The sequence below is a fragment of the Ranitomeya variabilis genome, chromosome 1 (genome assembly GCF_051348905.1).
Source record: "Ranitomeya variabilis isolate aRanVar5 chromosome 1, aRanVar5.hap1, whole genome shotgun sequence".
In the NCBI taxonomy this organism is placed as follows: Eukaryota; Metazoa; Chordata; class Amphibia; order Anura; family Dendrobatidae; genus Ranitomeya; species Ranitomeya variabilis.
The window spans coordinates 797,233,685-797,247,066 of NC_135232.1; the positions used below are offsets into that span (position 1 = coordinate 797,233,685).

The 13,382-nt window shown below is 39.6% G+C and overlaps 1 protein-coding gene across 11 annotated transcripts in view; it reads right to left on the bottom strand.

Annotated features, from left to right (window-relative positions):
* UNC13A (unc-13 homolog A) overlaps window positions 1-13,382 on the bottom strand; it is a 335,107-nt gene that overhangs the window by 215,335 nt on the left and 106,390 nt on the right. For all 11 annotated transcript variants that reach the window (XM_077273640.1, XM_077273632.1, XM_077273616.1 and 8 more), the window contains exons 3-8: window positions 12,835-12,934; window positions 12,636-12,753; window positions 11,116-11,239; window positions 7,303-7,376; window positions 5,883-5,937; window positions 3,926-3,961 (exon numbers count right to left, since the gene is read on the bottom strand). In XM_077273640.1, the coding sequence (XP_077129755.1) occupies window positions 3,926-3,961; window positions 5,883-5,937; window positions 7,303-7,376; window positions 11,116-11,239; window positions 12,636-12,753; window positions 12,835-12,934 (507 nt within the window). The remainder of the gene's footprint in view (window positions 1-3,925; window positions 3,962-5,882; window positions 5,938-7,302; window positions 7,377-11,115; window positions 11,240-12,635; window positions 12,754-12,834; window positions 12,935-13,382) is intronic.

Consider the following 13,382-nt stretch of genomic DNA (forward strand, 5'->3'; position numbering starts at 1 on the left):
TTCAACAAAACATTAAAATCTTCCCCTTGAAGTTCATGTATATCTAGATTTTACTTTCAGGCAGTTTATGTGTTCTCTTTGGGATGGAAATTACAAATAGCATTAAGAAAAAACATTTTTAAAAGTCATCTACTAGGCTAATAATAGTGCACTGACAAACCACCCACATTCACAAGCTCTTTTGTTAGCAAAGTCAGGTATGTGTTATCATCACCTCTTCCTGGCTTCTGTAGTGAATGTGCTATGTTAAACTATGCGGGGGTGTTAACTGCAAGCCTTAAAACATGACGCATATTATGTTAAAGAAAAAAATAAACGAGAAAATAAAGTCAGTAATTATAATTTAGGCAAATCATTTCCAACACAGGTGAACAAAGGGTATAGGCGGTCACCATAATTTAACATTTCCAAAGCAGGAAAAAGAAGTGGGTATAAGCTCCTATGCAGGGGTGCAACCAGAAAATGGGCCCACTATCTGGTTGATAATTAGCTAAATTGCAGAAAAAATATATTTTAATCTTGCAAGTAGCCTCTTCAGACTTTATCTCTGGAGCTACCTTCTGGATGTAGCAATCCTAGGAGTCAATATCGATCCTTTAACAAGTCTTGCCCCATGACATAGGATAAGAAGCCAAACCAGAAACTCCATTTGCAAACACATGTTTCAGGGTGTTGTCCCTCCTCAGTGCAAAGCCAGAGATCTGCTTTGGTTAGGTGAGAAGACTCTAACTGGGTCTAAGGGGGATCGCTACTCCTTGCAGAGTGCTAAGCTAGCATAATGAGACTTATAGGCCATGTGATGCTCGCCTGGAAATTTAAATATGCAAATAGCCCTTTTATTCAGGAGGGAGAGGACTTTATCTCTGGCTCCACCTATTTTAAGTAGCAATACTAAAAGTCAATATCGACCCTTTAACAAGTCTTGCCACATGGCATAGGATAAGAAGTCAAACCAGAAACTCCATTTGCAGATACGCATTTGGGGTGTTTGCCCCTCATCAGTGCAATGCAGGAGATCTGATTAGGTTGGGGGAGAGGCTTCTTACACGTTGACCAAGGGGGAACGTTTCTCCTTAAGGAGAGTGCCAAGCCAGCATAAGGAAATTAAATATGCAAATAGTCTATCCATTTATCTCTGGCGCATTCCTATTGGATGTAGCAATCCTAAAAAGTAAATATTTATCCATTAAAGGGAATCTGTCAGTAGATTTTTGCTATGTAATCTGAGGAAAGCCTGAGGTAGTGTATAATACATAATTTCAATAATGTGTCACTTAACAAACCATGTGCTATTGTTTACTTACAATGTAGGTTTTATCACTAGGACATTAACATTACTGTGACTACCTGTCACATGACCACCAGTTCCGTAACTACCACGGTCGCAGTGGTCACCACTGCGATCAGGCCCGGCGGATCAGGGGCCCAACGATGCCATCAGAAACTTCTACTGGATGTGTGTCTTCGGACACATATCCAACTACGTGTATTGCACCGCACAGACCCATCAGGTCCATATGCTACAATACATGCTGCCGGCCAATGAGAGGCCAGTAGCTGACGTTGGCGTGAATGTGATCAGGGGCGCAAGGCAGTGACGTCATGCACTCATGACCCGGGCTGAAGTCAGCTTCCAGCTTGCGAAGAGAAGAGAGTATTTATTTATTTTAAATCAGTGGCCATACTACTATGTATGATTTTGGGCCATACATTTTATTTTATGGATGACTATGGGCAGTGCATTATATTTTATGGATGACTATGGGCCGTGCACTTTGTGGGTGACTATGGAATTTGCATTATACTTTGTGGGTGACTATGGAATTTGCATTATACTTTGTGGGTGACTATGGAATTTGCATTATACTTTGTGGATGACTATGGAATTTGCATTGTACTTTATGGATGACAATTGGCCATGCATTATATTACTTTGGATGATTATGGGCCATGCATTATACTACTATGAATGACTATGGGCCTTGCATTATATTATATGGAGGACTATATGCTGTGCATTACATTATATGGAGAACTATGGGCTATGCTTTATACTTTATGGATAAATATGGGCTGTGCATTATACTTTATGGAGGACTATGGAGCATGCATTATAATTTATGGGTGACTATGGCATGTGCATTATACTTTATGGTGAACTATGGACTGTGCATTAGACTATGGACTGTACAGTATACAGTACTATATGGAGGACTATGGGATTTGCATTATATTAAATGGAGGACTATGGGATGCAATATAGTATACGGAGGACTATGGAGGGTGCGATATACTATATAGAGGACTATGGGAAGTGCATTATACTTTATGGCCAGGCTGACTATGGGCTGTGCATTACAGTTTGTGGATGACTATGTGCCTTGCATTATACTTTGTGGATAACTATGTGCCTTGCATTATACATTGTGGGTGACTTTGGGATGTGCATTATACTTTATGGACGACTATGGGCTGTGCATTATACTGTATGGACGACTATGGGCTGTGCAATATACTTTGTGGAGGACTATGGGCTGTGCATAATACTTTATGGATGACTATGGGCTGTGCATTATACCGTATGGATGACTATGGAGGGTGCGTTATACTATATGGAAGACTATGGGTAGTGCATTATACTTTGTGGATGACTATGTGCCTTGCATTATACATTGTGGGTGACTTTGGGATGTGCATTATACTTTATGGATGACTATGGGCTGTGCATTACACTGTATGGACGACTATGGGCTGTGCAATATACTTTATGGATGACTATGGGCTGTGCATTATACCGTATGGATGACTATGGAGGGTGCGTTATACTATATGGAGGACTATGGGTAGTGCATTATACTTTGTGGAGGACTATGGGACTTGCATTATACTTTGTCGGTGACTTAGGGATGTGCATTATATTTTAAGGATGAATTTAATGTGGGACTTGTTGGGAATGGTGGGGCTTTTAAAATTGAGAAAACTTTGTATGGAACATAATATGTAAAATGTAATGTTATTCTTAATAAAAATCTATTTAAATTAAAAAAAAAGGATGAATTTAAAGTGTCATGACTGAGAAATCAAGCTATGAAACCACATGTCAATTAGCCAGGACGTGCACTGGGGGCATGTCAATGCTGAGCAATTAAGCTTTGAAATCACATGCAAATTAGATGAGACGTGCACTGGGGGCGTGTCAATGCTGAGCTATCAAGCTTTGAAGTCACATGCAAATTAGCTGAGAAGTGCACATGGGGTGTGTCAATGCTGAGCTATCAAGCTTTGAAGCCACATGTAAATTAGCTGAGAAGTGTACTGGGGGTGTGTCAATGCTGAGCAATCACGCTTTGAAGCCACATGCAAATTAGTAAGAAAGTGCATTAGTGGCATGTCAAAGATGAGAAATCAAGCTTTCAAGCAACATGATTTCTGACGGCACTGACACGCCCCCAGTGCACTTATTGGCTAATTTGCATGTGGATTCAAAGCTTGATTTCTCAGCCCTAGGACATCAGATTTTTATAAATCAGATATATATTTTTTGTAGTGTCAGAACCTATACAGCTATAACACTAGTTTTAATAGTAAAGTAGTCCATCCAGATAGATACCCTTTAAGATAAAAAAGAATAATGGTTCATACAAGCCAGAAGCCTGCAGTGAATATGGAAGTCTGCACACACTATTTTTTCTCTGGTAACAGAATAAAATACAAATATGCTGCATGCACTATTGGCTGGTTCAGATCTGCACTAATATACCGTATACTAGCACAATGGAGCCGTATAACTGATGCACTTTGGCATCACTTATGTCATCCACTCCCCATGGATGTTAATGCTGAAATATTGAAATGGAGGTGTACATTATTTTAACAGGAAAGAATAGCACAGCATGCAGAGTACACTATTTGTTGTTATACTTACTGTGCTGCTCTCCCCAGCCAAAGTAATTCCAGTTACCTGAATAAAATAATGAATCGATGAGATAAATAGTGTTCAGCAAATGCAGAATAGCAGTTTTTCAATTACTGAAATCGAAATAAATATTTTACATTTTTATCTCACCTTTCAATAAGTATGGCTACCCAACTCACTGTACGTCATGCCAGGTTGTTCTTTATTATTTAGATAGTATTACATTTTATTTTGTTGCATTATGCTCAAAGACATTTTGGATATTTTCAGTGCACGGACTGAATCCGCCTAATGTAACAAGTCTTATCTAGGTTTTTGGGACCCGATTATATTGATTCCAATTAATGCTAGTAGGAGTGTAAGAAGATTCAGAGCCAAAGCCAGAAAACTAGTTATAGGACAGACAATTCCCATTGTATAAAGTAATGGCATCTCAGTATGATATGTTATCTCTTCATGATCAGTGGGGGTCTGACCTCTGGGACCCCAGTTCTGATTCATTGCTTTGTTTTCTAGAATTGTCTACAGTCTAATAATGAAATTAATAAAAAAAAATGCTAAAGGGATATTCCTAGCTTATAAAGTGATGTAATATCTCAGTAGTTAACTTATGATCAGCGGGTTCCTGCCTCTGATGCTCCTCAAATTCCTGAAAGTGAAGGGGCTGTAACATGGCGCAGAGTGGTAACCGTGGGCAAGGTACTTGTCTCTTACGCCTCTGCATGTTACATGAAGGGGAGGTTCTGGATGGGTGTGTGGACTTTTGCTGTGGGGGCGCTATGCTTTGGCTGGCCAGGACCAGGTGTTTGACAGTTCAATGAGGGTGACCATCATTCAAAAATAAACTTTTTACTAAACAATAACTTGTTGGGGGATTATATTCAGTAGATAGCGGGTACACAACTTGATGAACGTTTCCTTCCCAAAAAGGAGCATTTTCCACACACAGTCTCAGTTCCTTTGTCTTTTCCACTTTTTCTCTACCTTCACCGTTCCTCTCTACTTCACCACAACCCAGCTCAGTACTACAGTCCAGTTAGCAAGAGTCATATTCTCAATCCACGGTTCCATGTCTTCTTTCTCCTCTAGGGAACTATATTGCCAGTATGGCCAGTACGTATCTTCTCTGTCCATGACGCTCTGGAACTCCTGCCCCGGGGACTTTCTTCATCTTACGTGCTCTGTCCTGTCTAGGCCTGTTGCCTCTGTGAGTTATAAACTCTGGGCTACTGCTAATCATCCTGAACCAGGACCTGACTCTAATCGGTCAGTTCTCTTCTATTTTCCACTGGGATCTCGCTATCCTCTATCTCAATCTCCTCTCACGTTAGGGACACCGGCGTCATGTAGCACTGCTCACATTAGACCTTAGGTCTGCACACACTGTGCCATTTCTGATGTTCTGCAAGGAAACTGTCTTTGTCCCTTGAGCCTAGCCCCTCTCACTCTGGGCTATCCCCAACCATGAAGTCTAACTTTCCCTCCTGTCATGTAAAACACAAGATTAACATCTTAAACGGAAGTCACAATTCACATTACACAATATAACATTACAATTGTTCTTTAAGGGGGAACAAGGGCATCCATTTCCTTACAGTACAGCCTCTTTCAAGTTTTCTCTGGAGAGTAGTGCTCCGACCAACGTGAAGCCAGACACCATTAACTGCATTTCTGTCATGCAATGAGCGAAAGAGACTGTGCAATGCAAGAAAAAAAAGATTCAAAGGGTCGCCACACTACACCAATGTTGTGTCCTCTTAATTCTTAGGGCTGTTGGGGGGCACAGAAATAAAACCCATATTTATCACTAAAGTAATAGTTCATCCTTGCAATATACCATCACCTTGCAAGATGAGAATGACCTATTAAGAGCAACATTCTTACAAGACAGCATCAATAGAATTTAAATTAAAAAATTCTGTACATTTTTCATCACTGTATGGAAATGTTGAAAAGTTATACTTACAGCACTGAGAACCATGGACCGGCAGCGGATTCTCTTCCTCTTCTCGAAACACATACTGAAGGTGAGAAAGATACTGTAAATTCTACTTATCAGGGGCTATAAGGACTGCCAAGTTCTATATTTACGGTATTCTTTTAGTGGTATATTTGATCTGCCCATTAACCCCTTCACGACATGCGCCGTACATGTACAGCACATGTCGTGTCCCTCCCTTTGATGTGGTCTCCTGCACTGAGCCCACATCTTTCCCGGCACATGTCAGCTGTTTTGAACAGCTGACATGTGCCCCTGACAGCCGCGGATGGAATCGCAATCCGCCCGAGGCTGTTAACCCATTAAATGTCGCTGTCAATCTCTGACAGCGGCATTTAATGGAAGCATGTAACTAATCCCACCCATCGGCACCCGTGTCACATGACCACGGGTCGCCGATGGGTTGGCACGACAACACGGGATCTACATTGTGGTTGTCATTGCCGAATTGCTATGAGCGCTGCCCAGCAGTCGGCGTTCATAGCAAGTGCGCATTTCTGCTACACACAGGCGATCTGATGAAGCAAGTGAAAAGTAGTAAAAAATGTTTTTAAAAATATAAAAAAATAAAAGTTCAAATCACCAATTTGCCCAATTCAAAATAAAACAATAAAAAAATACACATAATTGGTATCGCCCGATCTATCAATATATAAAAAGTTTTAATCCAATCGGTTTACAACGTAGTGGAAAAAAAAGTTAAAATGCCAGAATTACATTTTTTTTGGTCGCTGCAACAGTACATTAAATTGCAATAACGGGCAATCAAAATTGTATCCATGCCAAATGGTATCATGAAAAACGTCAGCTCGGCACGCAAAAAATAAGCCCTCACCCAACCCCAGAACACGAAAAATGGACACGCTGCGCGTCTTCGAAAATGACGCCTTTTTTTTTTTTTTTTTTACAAATTTGGGATTTTTTTTCACTATTTAAATAAAAAACAACCTATACATGTTTGGTATCTACAAACTCGTAATGACCTGGAGAATCTTAATGGTAGGTCAGTTTTAGCATTTGGTGAACATGCTAAAAAAATCCATAAACAGTTGTGGGATTGCACTTTTTCTTACAATTTCACAGCACTTGGAATTTTTTCCCCATTTTCGAAAACACGATATGGTAAAACAAATGGTGCAGTTCAAAAGTACAACTCGTCCCACAAAAAACAAGCCCTCACATGGCCATATTGATGAAAAAAAAAGTTATGGCTCTGGGAAGAAGGGGAGCGAAAAACAGAAATGCAAAAATGAAAAAGGGCTGCAGCATGAAGGGGTTAATGGTAATGGATATTCATTGCTCCAAGAATTAGTATGCAGTAAATAACTTTTATTAATAAAAGTTAATAACTTTTTATTGATCTGAATTAACTATTTACACCACTTACATCATCCTGATCCCGCATGGCATTCAGCTGCTCAAGTTTTTTAGCCCAGTAGCGAGCCTCCTCTTCAGGAATATCTAAAAGAATATGATAAATTTGTAAATTATCTAGTTTAAATTACCAGTGCAACATTTATATTTATTACATAGTTACATATTTCTTTTGTAGGCAGATGACAAGTTTATTGGCCTTAGCAGAACAAAACTCTGCAGCAACTTTAGGCAATTAGAGAGAAAACACCCTGTTTTTAAGTTGGGTGATTCATGAAAAAGCCAACACTGTGCATCAGCAAAAGAACACCATATCCAAAGTGAAGTATGGTGGAGGCAGCATCTTGTTTTTTTTCACCAGCTGGAACTGGGGCTGTAGTCAAGGTGGAAGGAATTATGACTAGTTCCAAATATCAGTCAATTTTACAACAAAAACTTCAGGCCTCTTCTAACAAGATGAATTTCACCTTTCAGGACAACAACGAACCTAAGCATGGCTCCAAACCAACAAATAGTGGCTTTACCCGAAGATGATCAATGTTTTGGAATGGCCCAGCCAGTGCCCTGACCTGAACCCAATTGAAAATCTGTGGGATGAACTGAAAAGAACTGTACACAGGACATGCTCTCATAATCTGACAGATTTGGAGCACTTTAAGAAACAATATTAATCTGCACATTTAGTAGTAATCTGCAGGTAACTAACCTTAAAATCCTACCTTTCTGCTACACTGGAGCAGCAGCTACAGGGAGAAAATCAATTATATTCTCTCTGAAGGTGCTTGTTTCCAGTCATTGAGGAGGTGCAGGAAGAAGTTAGAGTCCCCTCTCACTATACAGTGAGAATGCTGTAATCACTCTCTGGCACTATGACTGCTTGTGTGCATGGTAGGATATCAATCAGTATGCAGGGGAGTGATTACAGCATGATCACCCTACAGTGAGTGATGACTTTAACAGTCCCCCTATGAATGGAAGCGAGCAGCTGCAGGGGCAATATAACATCACCTTCTGCCTGAGGCTGCTCTCCTGTAAAGCAGCCACACATGATAAAACATTATTTACCTACAGAAAACACTATATCTACAGTTAAATAGCATTTCTAATGGTGACAGGTTCCCTTTAAAACAAGAACACCTATATTATTATTGGCTGGTTCTAATGTATTACAGGCTTCATATAGGTTGTATATACCAAAGCCCAAGCAACAAATTATAAGGCCAATAAAAATTGTAAAAAAACATTATTTAAACAATCATAATAAATGTGAAAATATACAAAGAAAGGGAAAATAACCACAGATTAAACATTTGGGGAGCATTGCTGGATCACAAGACATACAAAATAATATAGATTCCATGTATGTCATATTAGCAAAAAATGTAATCACAAACTAATGTGAATGTATACATTCCTGATTGCACCAATGGACGTAGGAAGAAAACAAATGAGATAATTATACCAGGGGAAATTATACACAATATATCTTGAGTAGCATATATCTTGTGTAGCATTGAGCAAAAAGCAGAAAAATCATACACACGTTACAAGATGAATAATCATATACTCATGACCACAAACGATTTAACGTTAGGCTAAATTAATATCATTGGTGCAATCAGGGATGTACAGTTGTGCTCAAAAGTTTACATACCCTGGCAGAATTTTTGCTTTTATTTTATTTTTTTACTTTTTTCAGAGAATATGAATGATAACACCAAAACTTTTTCTTCACTCATGGTTAGTGGTTGGGTGAAGCCGTTTATTGTCAAACTACTGTGTTTTCTGTTTTTAAATCATAATGACAGCCCAAAAAGTCTTTTGTGGAAGTTGTGGATGAGGTTCTTTATTTTCTCAGATGGTAAAGCTGCCCCCTCTTCTTGACAAAAAGCCTCCAGTTCCTGTAAATTCCTGGGCTGTCTAGCATGAACTGCGCGCTTCAGATCTCCCCAGAGTGGCTCAACGATATTGAGGTCAGGAGACTGAGTTTGCCACTCCAGAACCCTCAGTTTGCTCTGCTGTAGGCAATTACAGGTCGACTTGGCCTTGTGTTTTGGATTGTTGTCATGTTGGAACGTCGGGGTACGTCCCATGCTCAGCTTCCGGGCTGATGATTGCAAATTTGCCTCCAGTATTTGCTAATAACATGCAGCATTCATCTTTCTTTCAACTTTGACCAAGTTTCCTGTGCCTTTGTAGCTCACACATCCCAAAAACATCAGTGATCCACCTCCGCGCTTTACAGTAGCAATGGTGTTCCCTTTCATCATAGGCCTTGTTGACCTTTCTCCAAATGTAACATTTATTGTTGTGGCCAAAAAGTTCAATTTTGGTCTCATCACTCCAAATTTCCTTGTTCCAGAAGTTTTGAGGCTTGTCTCTGTACTGTTTTGCGTATTGTAGGTGAGATACTTTGTGGCATTTGCGCAGTAATGACTTTCTTCTGGCGACTTCACCATGCAGTCCATTTTTCCTCAAGTGCCTCTTATTGTGCTTCTTGAAACAGCCTGTAAGGACTTGGACTGTACATCAGTTTCTGTCTGCTGTTGCCCTCAGTTCAGTTACTTTTGCCCTTACCTAAGATGGAGTCACTGGCCTCACGGGGGCCATCTTGCTTCCTGTCAGACTTTTCCTGTTCCTGTCTGTGGTGTATATAAGGGAGCTCTGTATATTACTTATTGCTTGAGTATCTTGTTCCCGACTTGTGATCAAGCTGGAAGAACTGCTATCTTGCTGGTTTCTTCGTTACTTTGGGATACCCCATCTGTCTCCGGATCTACGTCTCTTCGTTGTAATACTTGTTTCCCTGGATCTGCGCTGCACTCATCTCTGCTGCTGGACTGCTCTCTGCTAGGATTCCTGGTCTGGTCTCCAGGTCTCTGGACCTGACATACTTGGACTTCCATGGTCTGTATACGTGCTTACTGCCTATCCAGCTCTGTCTGCTACTAACCTGCTGTGTCATAGCTGTTTACCTGCATACCATCATAAATATTCTTGAACTCTTAACCTGTTGTCTCTCGGCCTCTTTTCTGACCCATGATACTGATCTCCACTGCACTTATCACTAAGTTTATTACACAGCTATACGGCTAGTTTTCAAAGAGTCCAGTATTTCAGCTGATGTTATTTGTGGGTTTTTCTTTGCATCCCAAACAATTTTCCTGGCAGTTGTGGACAAAATTTTTGTTGGTCTACCTGACTGTGGTTTTTTTTACAGAGCCCCTGATTTTCCATTTGTTAATCACATTTTGAATGCTACTGACTGGCATTATCAATTCCTTGGATATCTTTTTGTATCCATTTCCTGTTTTATACAGTTCAACTACCTTTTCCCGTAGATCCGTTGACAATTGTTTTGCTTTCCCCATGACTCACAATCCAGAAATGTCAGTGGCTGGATGAAAGATGCAAGAGTCTGTCTAGATCCCAGAAACTCACTCAGCTTTTATGCACACACACTGATTACAAACAAACAGGTCACATGTGAGGATGTTACCTTTAGTAGCCATTCAAACCCATTTGTGTCAACTTCTGTGCATGTTATCAGGCCAAAATCACCAGGGTATGTGAACTTTTGATCAGGGTCATTTGGATGTTTTGGGTTGTCATTATGATTTAAAAAGAGAAAACACAGTAGTTTGACAATAAATGGCTTCACCCAATCACTAACCATGAGTGGAGAAAAAGTTTTGGTGTTATCATTCATATTCTCTGAAAAAAGATAATATAGGTGTGTGTGTGTATATTTATTTAGGTTTGATATAAGTTAACAAATTTATGTATATTACAAATTTTATTTTATTATCACAAGTTGATTTAGTACCTAATGGAAGTTCAAATCGGGTGTCAAGCAGAATGCGGTGGAAGGTCGGGTCTTTGGTTCCACAGATTTCATTATCTGTCATTATAACTTGGGAATCAAGAGTCAGCCATTCCCCCGGGCCCTCCTGTAGGCAATTACAAAATAACATTTAAGACAAAGTGTATGGAAGATTAAAAGAAGAGACTGATGTAACAAATCATGGGTCTCAGACAACCAATGCCCTCTTTCTATTACCCGAAGACAACGTAAAAGACAACATGCTGAGCATGCAATTCTTAGAGCATTAAAACATAATTTGTAAAAAAAAAAAAAAAAAAGGACAGCTTTTAAGTAAACACTGATTGCACCTTATGTATTGTGATTTAACGGTCTTCTGTCTGAAGAGATGCATTACTAGGAATATAAAAACTTCTTTTCAAGGTCAGAAAACAAGTTTTAACTACTTATGAACAGCCCAGAGTCTGAGCGGTCCATGCTTTACTCTGCATTGACATTCTAAAATGTCTAAAATGTATACAGATTACGAAACTCTGACAGTGCTTTCTCTTCCGAACCCAGCGCTGGGTGTAGGGGAGACTATGAGCTCTGCTGTACAGCCAATACGTTAAATCTCCCCTGTATCTGTGGCTAATATACCAGCCTCAGATACAGGTAAATCAGCAATAGAAAGAATGTATTAATATGTAAAAATGGCCCTCAGAGATCTTTTTGGACCTCATGTTGGGCAGAAAGTGTGATGAAAAAAAGCATAAAAACAAAGCAGAAAATTATAAACAAAAAGGTAAAAGAAATATAAAAATGACATAAAATTTAAACCCCATGTTTGGCAAAGAAATAATAATTTATTTGATCACCTGAACAAGAAAAAGTCTAAGGCTATGTGCACACGCTGCGGATTACTCTGCAGGTTTTTCCGGACTGATTTTGGTAAATCCGCAGGTAATCCACTCTGCGGATTTCCTGCAGAATTACCGTGGATTTACCGTGTTTTTGGCGGTTTTTTGTGCAGATTTCACCTGCGGTTTCATACCTGCGGATTCCTATTATGGAGCAGGTGTAAACCGCTGCGGAATCCGCACAAAGAATAGACATGCTGCGGCATGTGCACTGTGGATTTTGTTTTCCATAGGATTACATGGTACTGTAAACGCATTGGAAAACTGCTGCGAATCTGCAGCGGCCAATCCTCTGCGGATCAGCTGCAAAATCCGCATCGTGTGCACATACCCTTAGAGGTGTTAAAAGAGAATGGACAATAAAAACCTAAAATGTGCCTGGTCAGGAATGTCATACTGTAAAATGGTCCGATCCTGAACTGTTTAAGAATCTAGAAGTCAGATAAAGCCTTCCGTTTTTGGATTGTCTTATTTCTGACTGGTTCCTGTCTACTGAACCAAACTTACACCACCATAAAGCTAGATAGAACGCTAAGATTGAGGTACAGTACCACTGCGGAAGGAGTGGAGGAATTATGACCGTTGATATGACTGACCTCTGCACAACTGACTTCTGTAACATACCTCATTAGACTGTCTAATGGTTCTTAGTGGGATCCATACAGTCCCCACCATGGTGTCCCAAATCAGTCCTTTATTCCAGACTTCTACTGTCAGGCCTAGGTCCAGCCGGTTGATCTCACTAAGGACAGATACAGCCTCAGGTTATGAAATGTACAATTTTTTTTTTATTATGGAATACTTTTCTGTACTTTATACTCACAACATGAAGTCTTGTTCCCAGCAGGGAAGGTTCCCTCTTACTGCAATTGTTGTGCTCTTCACATTTTGTACTTTTAGTGTTACATAGGCATTGAACTTTTCTGTTAAAACATAAACATGTATAAGTTTTAATGTACAAACTAGTATTGTTTTTTTCAAGTACTACTTGGATAAAGGGTTGTTACAGTCCCCTGTAGAGTAGCCACAAAAACCTCTCTGACATATTTAAGTCAGAAACAAGGGCTATAATAAGCCCATATAGCAAAAGAAAGTATACCTACTCAAAGCAATATGTTATAACTGGAGAAAAACGAGTTACACTAGGTATGAATAAAGTGAAAAAAAGTTCAAATTTTATTAGAAATACACATAGTATAAGCCAAACATTAGACATAAATGGAGTACAATGGTACATGTGCAAAGATAATACATAAAAGTAACCAGAAAGCCCTCCAATAACCCAAGTCACTTGGAGCCTATCACTCCATATATAAAGTGCGTATGCATAGTATAGGGGCACAGAAAAAGAGTATCCTGCCAAATAAGAGT